At 35.1% G+C, this 20004-nt stretch overlaps 2 protein-coding genes across 2 annotated transcripts; both read left to right on the forward strand.

Annotated features, from left to right (window-relative positions):
- Nucleotides 1–11208: 11208 nt before the first annotated feature.
- Nucleotides 11209–15550, forward strand: LOC120163133 (mitogen-activated protein kinase kinase kinase YODA-like). Its single transcript, XM_039173134.1, is given in 10 exon segments — nucleotides 11209–12534; nucleotides 12688–13381; nucleotides 13670–13757; nucleotides 13898–13960; nucleotides 14259–14290; nucleotides 14292–14417; nucleotides 14517–14592; nucleotides 14789–14848; nucleotides 15002–15109; nucleotides 15227–15550. Coding segments are annotated over 8 exon segments (864 nt in total). The 5' UTR covers nucleotides 11209–12534; nucleotides 12688–13381; nucleotides 13670–13682.
- Nucleotides 11958–13345, forward strand: LOC120163132 (mitogen-activated protein kinase kinase kinase YODA-like). Its single transcript, XM_039173133.1, has 3 exons — nucleotides 11958–12273; nucleotides 12399–12534; nucleotides 12688–13345. Exons 1-3 carry the CDS (start codon nucleotides 11958–11960, stop codon nucleotides 13343–13345), a joined length of 1110 nt encoding a protein of 369 aa, XP_039029064.1.
- Nucleotides 15551–20004: the final 4454 nt, after the last annotated feature.

Consider the following 20004-nt stretch of genomic DNA (forward strand, 5'->3'; position numbering starts at 1 on the left):
AAAGAAGGCTGTTTTTGTTTTTGTTTAGACATTAACCATGAACCACTTACGCTACTTCTGCAAGTTACTACAATTACAAACATTCTAAAGAACTAAATTTGATAGAAAAAAAGATATGCATGTAGTTGCACGAACCAACTTACCTCAGTGGTTAAATCTCCATTTTTAATAATTTTATGTAATTTGTACGAACCAACTTACCTCAGTGGTTAAATGAATCGTTTTTGTTCTTAGAGATCATGGATTCGAGCACCAGCAACTGCAAGGGTGATTGAGCGTCATTGTTAAATGGTTGAGAATACTTCAAACAAATTCCTATGAAACACAAAATAATGATAACTTAGTTTCTTTATGGTTTTCTTTCATTGAGTTATAGACAATAAGGATGAATGAGAACTTTTTTTTTTGAAAGTTTTGATATGTATTGTTGGAGAAGAAAAAGATATTATAAAGATTCTAAAAATAATCCTTAAATTTAAGTTTAATTTTAATACCAATTAATGAAGAAACTTATTTGGAAAATAGAATCCATGTGTATAAATGACATGAAGAAAAAAAGATTGATTTGAATTTTTTTAATTGGTTGGGACCATGCGATTTGGTAAAAATGGTTCATGAAATAATTTCTCCTAAAATTAACATTACCGATCAATATTTTTTACTTGGGTAAATTGTAAATATCATCATTCAGCTTTACTTTCACTCTTATTTTTTTCATTAACTTTTTAAAAATTCAATCTAACTACTCACTTTTTGAATTGCTCTTGTTTTGATCATTTTGTCGTTAAATATTTTACTTTATGAAATGGAAGACAACACCAAAACGAAGACGTTTTGAAAAAAAATCAAATTTACTCTAAAAGATATCATTTTGGATCCATATAAAACCTGAGTGCACCAGCTTTTCTACACTCTCTCTCTAATTCTTTCATTTTGCTTTTTTTTCTTCTCTCATTTTTCTCTTCGTTTGTTCAAATTCTAACCACCACATAGACCACTAGTTACCAACGACGATTAATAAATCCCAAAATCTACTATCAAACTCATCTTAACCTCTATACATGAACTTATTTTGAAACTCAACAAAATCGACGCTTATACCATCTTCATTACCACTCGTTCCTTCCTTCTCCCATTAAACCCCCTATTTGGCCTAGTTACTATCTAGAACCCCTTGCTTATGTGGTTCCTCCCTAGTTTCTCTCGAACACTAAGGATGTGCTACCTAGACATTCTCTAGAACACTAAATAATCTCCTAAGGAATGGCTACTCTCATAGCTCCTACAACCTTAAGGCACTAATATCCATAAACAAAACAAATAATAACATACAAAAACAACCATTCATTAAAGCAAATCTTAAATATCCAAAATAACTCCCACCAAATAGGATTAGTCCATGGTGGGGTTCGAAATAAGCAAGCACAAAGCAAGTTAATCCGTTCCTTACAACACAAATGATAAAATATGAAAGCAAAAAAAAAGAAAGAAGGAAAAGCCTTCAACGTACACTGTCGGAGCTTCCCTCGGCACCACGAACTGTCCCAGCAAACTAGCTCATCTCAGACGCCTAGAACTCTACTCCCTCTAGCTTATCAATGGAGGAATGTCACGGTAAATCAGATTGGTGGAAAACTTTTCTCTAATTTTAGGCTCTTGGCGACTTGTCTAAATTCTCCTTTCCATTGTGGCTTCATCCTCTATTTATAGAGGGAGAAAAACCCTAGGAATTTGTGTTAAAATTCTTAGAATACCCTAAATCATGCTTAATTCACGTGAGGATCGGGCAGAGCTGGCAGTGGTCCCCCTAGGCAGCTGGCATTGATCCAGCCTGGGTGGCTGGCTGAGTACTCGACATGATCCCACTACAGAAGGTAAAGGATAGACAGGATCAATAGTAGGGCGTCGTGGTCCATCAAGATCGGTTGTAGCAGTTTTGATCCCCTCCAGGTGAATTTCTCGCTCATGGTCAGAGATCACGTGAAAACAGGGGCAGCTGGGTCCAAAATATCTTCTTTCATTTTGTTCACTCTCGAAATGTCAAATGGTTCGGTATTTGCATTCTGCTCAGCAGTCTTCTTATTTCACGACATTTCCCTTTTGCTTTTCCTTGCTCTCAAATCCTGCACATCACCAAATAAACACATTCCCCATAAAGCAGCATTGATTACAGAATAAAATACCGCAGCAAACAGAATTCCACTACATGCAACTATATGCTCCTAAATACATCTATATGGTCCTAAATGGGCTCTTAGACAGTCAATAACTTAAGTGAAAATGTCCCAAATATGACCTTTTTACGAAGTTATCACTTCAACATGTTCTCCTCAAGCTAAGCGATTTTAGCCTCCATTTGTCTTTTCTTAGTTCAGGTGTTGTGCGGATGATGTGTGTCTAGAGCTTGCGGAGGTAAACTCGGTGTTTGTTCTTTCTTCTGTTGAGACATGTTCTGTTAGTTAATATGAATGTAAAAACATGGAAAATATAAAAATAAACATGAAAAATAAAATGCAAAGTATGCAATGCATGATGTATGTAATTTAGAGGTATTGATCCAAAAAGTGTCTGTTATTATAAATAATCCTTATTTAAAAAAAGTGTTTTATCTTTTAAGAGACATAAAAATAATCTAAAGGTACATCTGGACTAAATCCTCTAGACCCTGAACTACTTCTAGTAAGTTGACAAGTATTCTTCCTTCATCTGTCACTGGTTGGATGCCTTGTCGAACTACTCCGGCTTCTCTGGCTAAACCATGCAAATGACGAGTTGCCTTCTGTACTTGATCTAGGAAGTCACGGATGAATGCATCTCTAGCCTTCACCCTTTGCTGAGCTTGTTCCCAACGGAAACACCAATGTATCCCTCCATCAAAGGGCATTATCTGAAGCTCGCTTGCTTGTTTCTTGAATCCATCCACAATGACTTCTAACTCAACTATGGTTTTTTCATCTCGTTCTTGTTGTTTCTGAAAAGTTTTCTCCAGGTCAGCTACCTGGATCCTCAAGCGCTTATTCTGATACTAGTTGTCTATCAAGCGCCTCTGAGCAGTCTTCAGCTGTTCTTTCAGAGTCTCTATTTCATTCAGCCCTTCAAACTTTCTTCTCAGGTTGTTGGCTCACCTTTCCAATACTTGTAAGTCCTTTTCAGATTGGAGTTATTATGGACTTGCTCTTGGTACCCCTTTCTCAAGTCCTCAAACTCAAAACAGACCTTCTTATGTTATTTCTCTAGCTTGTCTGCTTGATATTTCTGAGTGTCGGTGTCTAACTTCCACTGGTATCGTTCAGCCTCGAGTTCTCTTACCCTTTATTTTAGCTCATTCTTCACAGCTTCAAACTATTCCCTTGCTATCTAAAGTTTGGAAGAAACAGGCTTAAGATGCTCTTCAATAGTTCGGGTGTTCTCATGATAAGGCACATGGATAATGTCATTTTTTTCTTAACCTTCGCCACTCCAAATAGTCAGGACTGAGCATGTATTTGGTAGCCACGAAATCCATTCGGAACACCCTCTCCCATGACCCAACTAATTCCTTAAGTATTTTCTTATAGTTTTCGCCATGGTACAAAAACTCTGATCCAAATAGTCTATATGTCGCTGGGACAAACTGTCGTGCCCCATATTGTCAAAGTTACATAAGCGAAGAATACCCAATCCTCCCCACAGTCCAAGCAGTCATAATGTCTGAATCCCCACATCGGAATAGAATGTCGTTGTGGGTCAACCAAGGAGCTCTCCAAGCAATATCCCTCTCCTGAAGATGTGTGAAGACTTTATCCATTTTTATTTCGAGGTGCCTTCATGTCATTTCAAAGTGATAAATTCTCCCAAAGGTGAATAAGTAGTGTTGAATCGACGGTAGGCAATCCCGTTAGTCTTCCAGAAATGGCTGTGAATCCAGACTTGGAGAAGCGGAGCACACCCTATGAACCTTCCTCCGCTAGTCTTTCTGCAGTGGTTGAGAGAGCAGAAGATCTCGGCTAAGATGGTCGGTGTTGGATTTACCCACCTCGGGATTTGTTCAAATAGTTTCACCACAGCTGTGTCGATGCACCCCAAAGTCTTCGAGAAGATAAACAAACCATATAGGCACAGTGCGAAGAGATCTATTGTCTTCCATTCATCAGGGTGATTCTTCATCAGTTGCTTGATGTCAGACCAAGGAATTCCTTCCCCGCTACTTCTGCGTTGAGTCCGGTCAGTTACCCATTTGTCGTCTACTCCCATAACTTTTGCCAACCCATTTTTTAAGGGCTGACTTTTGATATGCTTGATATAGACTTGCTCTAATCTGATGCTTTCGTAGTGTAGCAGTGTAGTATACTCTTCGATCGTGGGCACCATGTCCTCCTGGTTAAAGGTGAAATAATTGTACCTCGGATTCTAGAATTGAATCAAGGATCTGATGAAAGGCTCATCTATCTTGACATAGAGTAGGAGTGCGATATCACCATACCGCTGGTTGAACTTCTATTTTCGGTCACCCTTCCAACTTTCCCAAATGCTTCGTAGCTCTTGAATATCATTCTGATTAAGGCTGACAGAGGCGTAGCTAACCAGTTCTGACACATAGCTTTCATGAAGACTATCACCCTTTTCTTTCTGGGTTTTCTTGGACCATAGTCGTAACTCGACGTTTTTTATCTCTTGCATTACAACCATTTTATCCATTAATTCAGATTATTTATATGTAACAAACACCTTTTTAGGGATCAATAGCATCTTTTTATGATGCAAATGCTAAAAAGACAAAAACGAAAGCAAAAAGTTAGTAAGATAAAATATAAATGTTGAAGAAAAGAAAAATAAAAATAAATAGGGCAAACTGCATGAATAAGAAAATCATCCTAGGTTTTGAAATGGGGTTTCAGAGTAGGCTCTAATTTTTCGTAGTCTCCCGGTTTAGGTTCTAAAAAAAGGGTACTCGAGTTCTCCTTGTTGGTGCCCCCTTGGGCTTGCCAGACCCTTAGTTCTAAGACCATTACAAGCTTGTGTGACTAAGTTAAACTCGAGAGGATCATTCCCTTATGCCCATACGGAGAATAAATTCACAAGAAAGCATAAGGTATATGAATCTCGAAGGTTACTTGCTAGGCCCATACGGAGAATAAATTCTCACGAGAGCGTCGCTTTCACCCCTACTTAAAACGGGTTTGGAGCTCAGGTATAGAGCCTTAGATGGAAAAAGCTTAAAGGCTGAAATCGTTTGAAAGAAACCGTCAGTACAACTATTTATTTGAAAAATATAATCAAACGTAAGTAATAAGGATCGAAAAGTTACCTTAAAATTTAAACTTAACCTTTTCATTAAAAAGACAACTGGAAATTACTTTAGCCTGACTCACTTACTTGTCCCCAGCGGAGTAGCCAATTTGTCGGAACCGTCCTTCGGGTGGGCTCGGAATTGGGCTTCGATGTGAATAAATGTGTTGGAACCACCACCGATCATTTATTTTAAGAATAAAATGGGTTGATCGGACACCCTAATTTCTTACCTAATATGCATCCTACTAGCGATATGTTAGATTCAGGAGTCGGTTACAGTCAAGGAAGGGTTAGCACCCTTGAACTGCCCTTTCGGTACTAGTTAATTCCCAGTTGTTTTTAATTAAGAAAATTGTAAGTTTAAATTAAAAGGTAAAAATATGATTCAAATTACTTACCCCTTATGGATTAAAAAATGTACCCTTTAAAAAGTCGAGAAACGTGTTAGAAGAAAAAAGTAATAAAAACAAAGAAAATAAAAAGAAATCAAAGTAAAAATAAAGAGAGAGAGAAAATAAATGAACTAAAGAAAATAATAATAATATGTGCATATAATAAATAAATAAATAAATAAATAAATAAAGAATAATAAATAAAGAGATAAAATAAATATAAAGGAAATAAAAGTAAGATAAAGATAAAGAAAATAAATATAATAAAAATAAAATAAATATAAATAAATATAAAAAATAAAAACAAAGAAAATAAAATATATATATATATATATATATATATTAATGTTAAAATAAATTAAATAAATAAAGGAAAAGTATATATATATATATAATAATATGTAGTATTTAAATAAAATAATATAATATATATATATATATATATATATATATATATATATATATATATATATATACATGAAAATAAAATGTAATGAAAACAAATGATAAAAAAACCAAAAAGAAAAATAGTAAAAAATAAAAAATAAAAAGACAAATAAAAGCATATATATTAATTATAAAAGGATTGGATTGTAATAAAACTAAATTTGAGGGTTAATTTCAAAGTCAATCGAAGAAAAAATGAGAATTTAGGGGCATAATGAGAGATTTAAAAACAGGGGGATTGAAGTGGGAATTTCCCCATTTTTAAACAAAAACGCGCGAACCCTCTGGCTCGGGGAGAGTAGATTTAGGAAAGAAGTTTCAAAAAACTCCCCCTTTTGTTCCTCAGCTAACCTTTTCTTTGTTTTTTTTCAAGTAAAAACAACAGGAAAACGACGCATGCAAGTGAAAAAGAAAAAAGAAAGGTAAAAACTTCCACCTTTTTATTTCTTCTTGAAACGATTACAAGGTTCGGCTTTTGATTTTTCCCACATATTCCTTATTTTCTGAGTATTTTTTAGTGTAATCTCGTGTGTATTTCATGAGTACAATAGTGTTCGATTTACACTTATTTATAGGTAAAAAAATCCCTATTTTTAGACTATTTTGAGTGTTTGATTCCGAGTGAAACTCTTGCTTTGTTGGTGTCTTTGTGTTCCATGCATCCATGTTTGTTGGTGGTGATGTTGACGCCGTGAAATTCGAACGTGGGCTACGGCTGTATGGGGACTTCGAACAAGAGAAGATGTTGCGGCGTTGGGGTGAGAAGTGGTTGGAAGCAAAGTGGGTTAGGGTTTTGAAACCCTAACCCATTTAGATCTAGGCCGATTCGGGCTCTAGTCGGGTCGCGTGTTGTTGGGGCAGTTTGGGTTCACTGTGGGCCACTGGGCTACTAGGTGTTGGGTCAACGTGTAGCACCTGGGTTTTGGGCAGCTGCCCCTCTTTGTACCGAGTTTTTGGCCTACAATCTGTAAACAAATAAAATAATAAATATATATGTAATTAATATAATATATAAATATTATAATTATGTAACATATAAAAAGGCGACGAAATAGTGTGTCGACACAACTAGCGTGGCATAAGGATAGGGACTAGTGATCCCAGGAATGAGCGAGAAGCCCCTGCTACTGTTGTGAGTATTGTCGAAAACGATTACGAGTGTACAAGTAGGGGTGTTCAAAATTCGGTTTTAACCGAATTAATCGACAGAACCGAATTAGTTCGGTTAATTCGGTCGAGGAACGGTTAAAGATTTTTTTGGAATTCGGTTAACGGTTAATTCGGTTCGAAATCGGTTAATTAACCGAATTAACCGAATTAACCTTTAAATATAATTATATTAAGAGGCCCAATCCATTTAAAACCCAAATCAATATTAATTAATTAAAATAATATCAAAACTAAATGCAAAATGTTTGAATCAAATTAATTAGATATTATTTATAATTAGATATTATTTAAATTAATTGTAAATTGTTTTTTTAATTAAAAAAATATTAAAATCTAAAATTCTAAAAAATTTCGGTTATTTCGAAAATTAACCGAATTAACCGAAATTTATTATGTTCGGTTAATATTTTCGAAAAAAAATTCGGTTCGATTAACGGTTAAAGAAAAAAAAATCGGTTAATTCGAAAATAGTAATTCGGTCGGTTCGGCCACCGAATGAACACTCCTATGTACAAGGAGGACTAACAATCCTGCTGTTGGCATGCAAATGGTGCTCGACGACGTGGTATCCCCTGTTGTTGTTGGCAATTGATGAATGATAACAGCTAGGGTTTCTTTAGCCCTATTTTTAACAAATCTGAGTCGTACGATCTCTCCTAGATCCAATGGTCATTGTTAGGCGATGTTGAAGGGTCATTAGAAACTTTAATCTCATCAGGCAGGCTTCCACGGTCGGTCTTTAGTGTATAGGGCCGGTTGCAATTAAAATCCTTAGGCCATCTTTGAAACATTTGGGCAGTTGTGATTTGTCTTCGTTGGGAGATGGGTTAGCCTGTGGACTGCAATTTGGCGCTGGACTATCTGATTGGATCTGTTATGTTAATTTTATTTTGGTCGCTTGCAAATAGGGCCTGTTGGGGATTGCCAAAGAAATAAAAACCATATTAGTACGCTTAAATATTTACATTCATGTATTTATAATTTAAGATTAATTACATTAATAGTTTTAATTTATTTAATATCAATATTAAAAATAACTATTATTAACTAAAAAGAGATTAAAATAAAATTAAATGTTAAAAACTTATAAATGAAAACTTGAAATAAAGTTGGGACGAAAACAAATATCTACATGTATCAGCAGAAAGATTTTTTATTTATAGTAAGAAAATTGCACGACTTTGCCGCCCACCAGTTCCATATTTATATGTATTTGAAATAAAGACAATTTTATTAAGAAATATCACACTAATTTTCAACGCACGTGAAATTATTTTCCTGCCGACAAAAATAAATGAAGCCGCCTTTTCCCTTTAATTAAAATGTTAAGGATAAAAGAAATCCAAGATAGATTGACATTCCGTAATTTTGAAAAATAAAAAACGGATTTCTTTAATTTTTCTTAAATTAATCACTCGATCTGTTGATAGACTAATACAGATAAGATACTGTAGAAATAAAAGTGACTTTCTCAACCCACTTTGTTCTATTCGTAAATGTCAGAGTTCGAACATCTGACCTTGCTTAAAACAACTAGTGTTTCATCCCACTAGACTAATCAATTATTGATAGATTTCTTTAATTTGATTTGCCGAGTTTTATAATAAAAGAAATTGATTCATTGGTGGTTAAGCTTTTACAAAAAATAGAATAAATTGAGATCTAAGTTATACTAAGTGTATAGACTAAACGATTTTAATGATTAAGATATTATTTTTTTTGAGATCTCGAATTCTAAACATTATATATAATAGGGATTTGAGCGTTTATTATCAAACGATTAAGAGTTTTTGAATACCTTACATTCACCCCAAATTTATCCCCAAAAAAATTATGTTTAGATCAAAAAATTACAAATTAACTTAAAAATGAAGTAGAGGGAAATTACGTAATTATTTTTAAATATAAGGTGTTGGGTTCGTGGAATGGAAATTGTTTTACTAACATGTTTATTGAAAAAGTAAAGTTATTTAACGGATTATCAAGTTGTTAATATTAATGTTTGGTTCATTTAGTTAAAACGTAAGATATTGACGTTTATTATGGACATATAAGATTATCTAACATATATTTTATAAAAATGTAAAGTCAAAGTAAAACTATATAAAATAATAATATTATTCACAAATTTATTTTGAATATATTAAGATAATTACAAAATAATATTTATTTAAATCAAGATTTTTGAAAAAACCGATTTTCACTTTTATCACTAAAATCATTTGTTTATTATTAAATCCTGACACAATAGATAATATAATATTTAGGAATAACAACTTATTAGATATCTCTATTATTTTGATTATATGAATGTGAATCTATAAAATAAATATGTATAAAAGATATGTTTTTATCTACAAATTATTTGAGTATTGTTATTCAAATATAAATAAAATACTATTACCTTTTAATATTTTTATTCATAAAAATCTAAATTCAAACCTTTAAATAATGTGTTGAATATATGAATCTAAAAAAAATCTAAATATGTTAAAATTTTAGATGATCAATTTTTGAATCTTTTAAAATCAAATCGCGATGAGTCACCGTGCGCCGATGGGGATAAGACTGTCAAGAGTGAGGGTGAGACGAGAGTTACAATTTGAGGTTTAAAGTTTATACTATAAGTTGAGGATTTAAGATTTGAGTGTGTAATTTAGAAATTTATTTTTTTATTATAATCTTGCGTAGTATTAAAATATTAATAAGTTATGATATGGTATATAAAAAATAAAAAAAATTTAATATATTAATTATTAAATTAAAAAAAATAAAAGTATAATAATAAAATAGAAGTAATCAGATACTTTAATTATTAAATTTATAATTTGCCCTGAATATAAAAGATTGATAGATAAAAAATTAAGGCATTTAAAAAATATTTTTTATAACGATAAACGCATATATTGACCAAAATAAGTTTAGACACTTAAATAATAATAAAAAGAGTATAATTCGAATACCTTTAATTATATTAAGTCAAAATTTAAGAATGATCTTCGATAGGGTTTGTTTAAGTGATAAATAATCTGATATCATTTAAGAAAACTCAGAAATTTGAGTTTATAAGTTGATTCAAATAACAAGTAACTTAATATCACTAAAACAAACTCTCGAATTACAGAAAATATGTGTTTAAATATTTTTATAAAATTTATTAAAATATTTTTTATCTTATGATTAATAAAATTTATTTTTAATATTCTAAATTCAACGTTCAGACAACTCCATCTCTAAACTCACACATCTACGCAGTTTTCACTAAAGCTGAAATGAAAAAAAGTTATTTCTTCTTTGACAAATCCATCTCTTCCAGTTTAGGTTTCTAGGGTTTATTTTAAATAGTCCGTTATGGTTTTTGCTTCTTAAATGGAGGTTTATTGGATGATATAAGCCAAAATTTTCTCTCTATTTCCTCAAATATTTTAGTTGATTGGAGCTCAGATTCGCAATGTAAGTTCCTTTCTCTTTGTTTTATTTTGTTTTATTTCATGTTTAGCAATATTCTTTAGCCATTATTTCTCAGTTAATTACGGTGTTCGTTGGAGTTTGTATGTAGATCTGTTGGTTGGAACATCCTGTTTGAGCACTTCTCAGATCGTAATTTCTTGTTTGGTTTCTGAGACGATTGGGGAGGAAAAAGAAAAAGTTATTAAATCACGTTGTCAACAATCAAAAAGTTTGAAATTCACACTCGTGTTTTTAGGTTATAATACGGATTTTTGGAAATGTTTGTTGCGGATTGGTATTGAATTTCAGTTTGTGTGTATGTTTTCCTCAGCAATATAGTTATTTTATTAATAAGATGTAAAACCACTAAACAGTGGATTACAAGGACGACCAACATAGGAAGCTGAAAATCAGCCGAGACCCGATCAAGACACAACCTATAAACCTAAAGAATCACAAAACTTAGCAAAATGAAAACTTTCTACATTGGTGATTATCCTTTTATTATAGTTTCTATTGTTTTATTTGTGATGTAAAAAATGTTTTCTGCTTCGGTGTTCTCAAAGAAGTAGAAGTGAAACGGTGTGAACCATGTACTTTTGGGACCTAAAGAGGTTATCTGAGAAACACCAAAGGCTGAAGACTGAACAAACTGAGGTTTAAGAGAATTGGTTTCAGATTTATAATAATGTCTGTTCTAAATCTTTTAGTGGCATGCATCTCGTGTAGTAATTAAGAAATTTGAGATGCCATGGTTTCTTTGTGGCTTGATATATATTGTTTCAATCTATCCGATGAAATTTTTTGTTATAGAGGATAGACAAACATGTATTGACAGAAACATATGCATTAATTTGCCATGAAAAAGGAAAAAAAGAATGTTATCTTTGCCTGTATAAATGCTCAAAGTAGGTAATCGATGTGTACTCTGATATTCTGATAGTTGTTGAACATGTGCAAATGGTTTGAGGAACACTAAGTATTTAGTCTTTCCTCTGCACTTTAATTTTTTTGTCTGCAGACTATAGTTTATGCTGTTGGTGTGAATCTCATAGGATTCCAGCGCAAATTACATACTTCTTCAAAGCCTCTCTATTGTGAATTGAATGCTGGATTAAAGAACTGAACATTTTATTGTTGCCAAGCTCTACAGTTTCAATATTTGGAAATGAATTTGCTTTAGAAAAACTTGCCAAGTAGTCACCTCAGACCATAAAAGTTTGAAACATGCCTTCATGGTGGGGAAAGTTATCATCCAAAGAAGTGAAGAAGAAAACAAATAAGGAAAGTCTCATTGATACATTACACCGAAAATTTAAGATTTCTTCAGAAGGTAAACCAAACTGTGGGTCAGGAGTATCACGTAGACATGGCAATGACACAATTTTAGAAAAAAGATCCCAATCCTGCGCAGAATCTAGGTCTCCCTTACCCTCTAAACAGGTTTCTAGGTGTCAAAGTTTTGTTGAAAGGCCTCATGCTCAGCCACTGCCACTTCCTGATCAGCATCCTGCGATAGTGGGTCGTACAGGCTCTGGAATCAGTATATCATCAAAATCAAGGCCAGGAAAAGGCTCCAAGTCATCATTATTTCTGCCTCTTCCACGACCTAGATGCATATGTCATAGACTAAATCCTAATGACATAGACTAAATCCTAATGACATAGACGGAGATTACGCTACTGCTTCAGTTTGCAGTGAGAGCTCCACTGAAAGTGACGATCCCACCAACTCACATCATCGTAGTCTGCAAGCAACTGATTATGACAATGGGACTAGAATTGCTGCAAGCAGCCCTTCTAGGTGAGCCTATTTGTTTCTTGTTAGTGCTAGAATGAGGATGTGTTATTGCCAAAACAAGTTGGTATTTTATGTTTTACTTCTGGTTTTCTTCTCTCTCCTGTTTGGTAAAAAAAGCTCACCCTTAACAAAATTGTACTTATTTTCTGTTTGAAGCGTGATGCTCGAGGATCAATCCTCTACGGTCAGCCAAAATAACACAAGAGAGGGTAGAAAACAAGCTAACATTTCATTTGGTAATAATATCTCTCCGAAAACTCCTAAAAGAAGACCTTTGAGCAATCATGTGGCAAATATACAGATCCCACATCATGGTGCTTTCAGCAGCGCTCCTGACAGCTCCATGTCAAGTCCTTCTAGAAGCCCAATGAGAGCTTTTGCCACAGAGCAAGTAATGAACTCTCCTTTCTGGGCAGGAAAGACTTATACTGATGTCACTTTGCTTGGATCTGGCCCTTGCTCCAGTCCTGGATCAGGTCAGAACTCTGGGCATAATTCAATGGGTGGGGATATGTCAGGACAACTATTTTGGCAACCAAGTAGGGGCAGCCCTGAGTATTCTCCAATACCTAGTCCTAGGATGACCAGTACTGGTCCCAGTTCTAGAATTCATAGTGGGGCTGTCACTCCTATTCATCCTAGATCTGCATGCACAGCTACTGAGTCACATACTGGTTGGTACGATTTCCATTTCTTCTCCTCTCTCGCATTCAAATTCAGCAGCGACACCTCCCTCTGTGCCCCGAAGTCCAGGAGGACCAGAGAATCTTGTAAACCAGGGGTCACGGTGGAAAAAAGGAAAGCTACTGGGTAGAGGCACATTTGGTCATGTTTATGTTGGTTTTAACAGGTATAATCGTCCAAAGGAATAGTTGTTTAATTTCCTTTCTTAAAAATGACATCTGTTTCCCAGTGGTTTATGCCTTTTGCAAGTCCATATTTGAGATTATTGATTGAGACTTATGTTTCAGCGTTTATACTATTTTATCAATACAATGTGATTCTTGCAATATCTTACTTCATATATTAAACCAGCTGGGATCTGACGATTTCTGCATGTCTGCTCTTTTGACATATTTGTTGGTGATTGCCTTTTGTTACTATGCCTATATCTGATTTTATTTTCAACGTCAATCAGTGAGAGTGGTGAGATGTGCGCAATGAAAGAGGTTACCTTATTTTCTGATGATGCCAAGTCAAAAGAAAGTGCTAAGCAGTTGATGCAGGTAAGCCAATTGTCCATCAGCTCAAGAAGTTTTCAATTGTCCAGAACTCCAGATAATGCAAAACGAAATAATGTTTTCCTTGTTATTCTTTAATTTGGTTATAGCTTTGAAAGAAACTCATTTTCTTATTTCTCTAACAGGAAATTGCTTTATTGAGCCGCTTACAGCATCCAAATATCGTGCAATACTATGGGTCTGAAAAGGTGTGTCCCATGTCCAACAATCTATTTTATTGGCCTTTACATCATGCATGGTTATTGAAAACTGTTATTGAGGTATTAGGAAGCTGCATTGACTAATGAGTTCTTTCTAGAAGAGTTATTCGTTTATATATTAAGAAATAGTGAACCATATAATGTTAAGAAATTTTTGGGAATTGATTTTATGGTCACTTACTAACCACAAAACACTGTTCCTCGTTAAGCAATTTCTTACAAAAAAAATGGATAGGGGCAAATTAATTTCATGCTTCTCTTAGCTTTCGGATAAATTCCTGAACAGGTTGATGACAAACTTTACATATACCTTGAGTACAACTGGTGGGTCTATTTATAAAATCCTCCAGGACTATGGGCAGCTTGGTGAATTAGCAATTCACAGTTACACCCAACAGATCTTGTCTGGGCTTGCCTACCTACATTCCAAGTCTACTGTCCATAGGTGAGTCAGGTTATCTATTCCTTATCTGATATGTTAGAACTACAACTTCATGGCATCAGTCTACTAATATTTGCATCAAGGAAAATATTTCTTGTACAGAGATATTAAAGGAGCTAACATATTGGTAGACCCTAATGGTCGAGTTAAATTGGCAGACTCTGGGATGGCAAAGCATGTAAGTCTGGGAGTAATTACCTTTTTTTATAAATGATCTTAATCAGAATAAGTTGTACCTAGCCCTTTTGCCAAAAAAGCAATGATAGCTAACCCAAGTTTGAAGATCAAATATGACTTATTTAATGCTATATTATTATTCATTGATTAGACTTCTTCTGTAAGGATATTTCCTGCATATAATGTATGCTTTGCAGATTGCAGGTCAGCCCTGTCCACTTTCATTTAAAGGAAGCCCTTACTGGCTGGCACCTGAGGTTAGACTTATTATTCTCATTGGGTTTATTTCAAGTTTTTAGTACTAATCCATCACAAAGGAGGAAATTATGTGGTTTTTATGGTTGAGCTTTCTTCAGTTGTGAAGTTTGCTTTAGAATGCATCTCAATTTTTTTTCCTATTATTTCCCCAGATTATAAGAAACCCTAGCTGTTGCAACCTTGCTGTGGATATATGGAGTCTTGGATGCACTGTTTTGGAAATGGCTACAACAAAACCTCCTTGGAGTCAATATGAAGGGGTCTGTTATAACTTACAAGAATAGAAAGATGGGAAATTTTAAATTTCAAAGATGTTTAATGTGCCTCTAACAATAGCTGTTTCTTTTCCTACTTATTTTGTGAAATGTGTATGTCAGGTTGCGGCTATGTTCAAGATTGGTAATAGCAAGGAACTTCCACCCATTCCAGATTACCTCTCAGATGAAGGAAAAGATTTTGTGCGTCTGTGTTTGCAACGCAACCCACTAAATCGTCCTACTGCAGTTCAGCTTTTAGTCCACCCATTTGTAAAATATGCTGCACCTTTGGAAAGGCCTATTACAGATGCTGAGCCTTCAGATCCTACCCCTGGTGTCACAAATGGGGTGAAAACTCTGGTATTTTTCATTTTTATATTGCTTTATTTAGGTTTTGAGATTGCATTATATTGTTGTATTCATTACCTTCAACAGTTAATTTAGGGGATGAAATATATATATATATATTTATAATTGAAATAAATTTCAATACAACTGTAAAATGAGTGATGTAATCCTTGCTGTAATTTCCTTAAAATGGTGATATAGCCTCAACTTGAGTAATTTTTTTCTCAATGCTCAAGAATTGTTCAAGTTTTCATCACTTCATATGCAAAAGGTCCATGATTAGCTGGATGTGCACTGTAGGTATGATATGATATCAATTTTCCTAGTGCACTTATTTCTTGTTTTTGTATTGTGGTGGGTGGAGGGGTTCTTTGGGGGTTGGGGTTGTTGCAAGATATAAATCAAGGTCTTGCCATGCCTAGGTTACATGGGTGTAATATGGACCTTTAATAAACCCACCTGTGGCAGTAAATAAAACACCGTGTTAACAGAGAAAAGTCTAGATATGCCTAAGTGGGCTCCACAATACCCCAATGGAGTTCTGGTATTTGAGTCCTTAAATCTCGTTGGAATTTTACTCAAAACGGAGGAAAGTGTTGGATAACATAGTCAACTTATTTACAAGCTTCTTACAATCAGCATTTCACAAGTGAACTTGTCAAGGATAGGTGTGAAAATTTTTGAAACTCTTATGATTGACAAGTTACAAGGATAAAAGGGCAAAAGAGTCCTATGTGCAACCATCTAGGAATACCCAAAAATTCTGAATAAGTTGTTCTGGTAATGTAGAGAACTTCAATGACAATAGGGTGATGCAAACATGCCTATTTAGTCAATAGGAAGTGTTCTAAATTTTACTTGTGCAAGCAATGCTGCTCACTCTTCTCTGAATCTTGGTTGCTTTGTGCCTCTTTCCTGCAATACTTGACAAATAACAGGGACTAGTATTGTAACCCTCCAGACCCAGTCTATAAGTTAGACCCAAATCCAAGTGGTCACATATCCCATTCAGAGATTGTTTTTTTTTAAACAACTTTTAATACATTAGATATAATACAGAACAAAATATAAATAATACAAATATATTCAAAACGATAGTAATATATGTCACCAAACACAAACTGAGAAACATATAGAGATATACGTTCGTACAAAATAAGTAGTTGATCTCCCTGATGCCAAACCTGTTAGCTTACGGTCTGCTGTTATTTGAAAAAGTTAAAAACTATAAAATGAGCTAAAAAGCCCAGTGTGCTCCAAACAGTGCATAAAAACATACGAATAAAATATTCTAATAAAATCGGTTATCAAACATATTTTAAAATATGAACATTATTTCCATTCAATCATTCTGGTTTCTATTTTTTATATATTTCCCCGAAACATACACCCACCTGCACACCAGTAAGGACTTACCCTAAGCACGAAGTTGAGGAGCCTGCAGTAATAACGTCTCCATCCAGTCGCTTCCATAACTACAATGTGTAGGTTCCCCAGTACCATACACCCACCTGCACACCAGTAAGGACTTACCTTAAGCACACAGCAAATGAGCCTGCAGTAATAACTTCCCCATCCAGTCACTCCAATCACTACAATGTGTAGGTTCCCCAGAACCATACACCCACCTGCACACCAGTAAGGACTTACCCTGAGCACACAGCAAAGGAGCCTGAAATACTTCCCTCAATATTATCCCAGTGACAAAAATAAACATGTATGTATTTAGGTGAAATAAATATTAATCAATTAAAACATGAAAATGGTTCATGCTTAGAAATCATATGCAGAAATTACATAAACCATACGTCAGATCAGTAATATTCGGTAAATCAGGTGTCGGTAACCAGTATTCATAAAACATGTATCATGTTGTAATAATATTCAACATCATCATAAATTTGAAACCATTTATATGATAGTTTAAAACAGTAAGATAACACCGTCAGTAAACACGCCTGTAACAGTCTGAGAAATCAGATAGGGAATCCTATTACTGGGTTTGTCGATCACGCTCTGCTGCAGCGCTAGATCCTACAAATCAGAAAAATCCATATTGGAATCCTAATATAAATAATATAAATATTATTTAAATAATATACGAAAACCTACGGGTAACTCTCGTAGTACGCGGTTCATGCTAATCTAACGAACGTACAACACCAGACCTAACTGATCCTTGCTCAAGTGAAACACAAGTACCTTCATAAAATATTTTTATTGAATCAATTCCTTAACCAAATCACAAATAAATAATCAAAATATTAAAATATAAAGCCTTTTGGGTTTACAAGCTCGATTCGGGAATTTCGGGTCAGAATTTGGCAAAACGGACTTCGGAATCAGATTCAGGACGTCGAAAAACATAAAGTATGACCTTTCAGATATTTAAATTCTTGGTCAAAATCAAAGTCAAAGGGTTTGACTGACAATTTGGAGACTTTCGGGTTCGAATTTGGTGAAACGAACTTCGGATTCGGATTTGAGACGTCGAAAAATGTCAGATAGGTATATTCGGTTAAAATCAAAGGTTGTTTAATGCCCGGTCAAAGCCGGTCAAAGTTCTGGTCAAAGGATGTCAACAAACTGTCAACCATTTTACAGAAATAGCACCCCTTTTAAAATAATTACCAAAATAGCACATTTTCAAATTAAATTCCCAAAATAGCACCTTTACGAATTAAATTCCCAGAATAGCACCCATTTCGAATTAATTCCCAAAATATCACCCGGTCAACGGTCGGGTCAACAGTCAACGGTCGGGTCAACGGGTCGGGTCAAAACCGGTTAAACGGTTATTTTAGCCTTCCCCACGCGTAGCGGCGGCGCGTGGGGGCGCTTGAGGGCTGTTCTGGCTGCGTAAAATTCACGGAAAAATTTCTAAAAATTATTTTGAGCGATTTCGAGATACTTACAAAGATCGGTTCAAATTTTTGAACGTCGGAGAGCTCGATTTCATCAAATCAAAAACTTTGACCGCTTCACCTCCCCACGCGCCGCCGTCGACGGAGACCGAGGATGACACCGACGGACTCGGAACGGCACAAGAAACACTATAGTGCGGGAGGTGTCGTAAATGGAGCGACGATCGGCGATGAATTTAGGATTTTCTAAGCGGTTGTGTTAAAAAAACACTATCGAGCCTTATGAAAACAGATGAAGAAATTGAACCTCCATTGACTCCAATGTCTCCCAAGTAGCTTCTGAGGGGCTACGATTACTCCACTGAACTTTGACAATTGGAATACGCCTATTCCGAAGAACTCACTCATCTCTCTCTAAAACTTGAACAGACTCCTCCTCAAATGACAAATCAGGTCTCAGCTCTACCTCATCAACTTGAATGATGTGATCTTGATCTGGACGGTATTGCCTCAACATAGACACATGAAAAACATCATGAATACAACTGAGCTAGGGAGGCAACTCAAGTTGATAAGCAACAGGTCCGACTTTCTTCAGAATACGATACGGCCCAATAAATCTCGGACTCAGTTTACCTTTACGTCCAAATCTCAATACCTTCTTCCATGGAGATACCTTAAGAAAAACCTGATCTTCAACCTCAAACTCGATATCCTTACGTCGCTTATCTGCGTATGACTTCTGCCTATCAAATGCCTCTCTTAAGCGATCACGGATCAGTCTGACAGTATCTTTAGTCTCTCGAACCAAGTCTGGACCCAAAGTTTTTCTATCATGCAACTCTATCTAACATATAGGAATACGACATCTACGTCCATACAGAGCCTCGTATGGTGTCATGCGAATACTTTCCTGGTAACTATTATTGTAAGCAAACTCAGCTAATGGCAAGAAGTCTTCCCAACTACCACGAAAATCAATCACACAACCCCGTAACATATCCTCCAACACCTGAATTACTCGCTCAGACTGTCCATCAGTCTGAGGATGAAAAAATGTACTGAAAATTCAAATGAATACCCAAAGCCTCGTGCAAAGCCTTCCAGAACCTAGAAGTGAACCTCGGATCTCGATCAGATATGATAGACAACGGAACACCATGAAGTCTAACGATCTCAGAAATGTACAACTTAGCCAGTTTGTCCAAAGAATAATTAATCCGGATAGGGATAAAGTGCGCTGATTTAGTGAGTCGATTAACAATCACCCAAATAGAATCTTTTTTAGAAGTCAGAGGAAGACCAGTAACGAAGTCCATCGTAATGCGCTCCCATTTCCACTCAGGAATCTTAATTGATTGTAATAATCCAGATGGATGCTGGTGTTCTGCTTTAACCTGCTGACAAGTCAAACACCTCGCCACAAAATCTGAAATATTCTTTTTCATACCAGCCCAAAAGTAACGCTCCTTGAGATTATTGTACATATTGTCCCCGCCAGGATGCATAGCATAAGGACTACTATGAGCCTGTTGAAGAATAACCCGTCTCAATTCATCATCTTTAGGAACGCAATAACGACCGTAAAAACACAAAATACCATCCTAATCCACAGTATACTCTGAACTCGATCCTTGTTTAATTTGCTCAAAAATGGAAAGCAATGAGCTATCTCGAAGTTGTTTG

This window comes from Hibiscus syriacus, unplaced genomic scaffold (assembly GCF_006381635.1).
Source record: "Hibiscus syriacus cultivar Baekdansim isolate YM2019G1 unplaced genomic scaffold, ASM638163v2 tig00111427_pilon, whole genome shotgun sequence".
NCBI lineage: Eukaryota > Viridiplantae > Streptophyta > Magnoliopsida > Malvales > Malvaceae > Hibiscus > Hibiscus syriacus.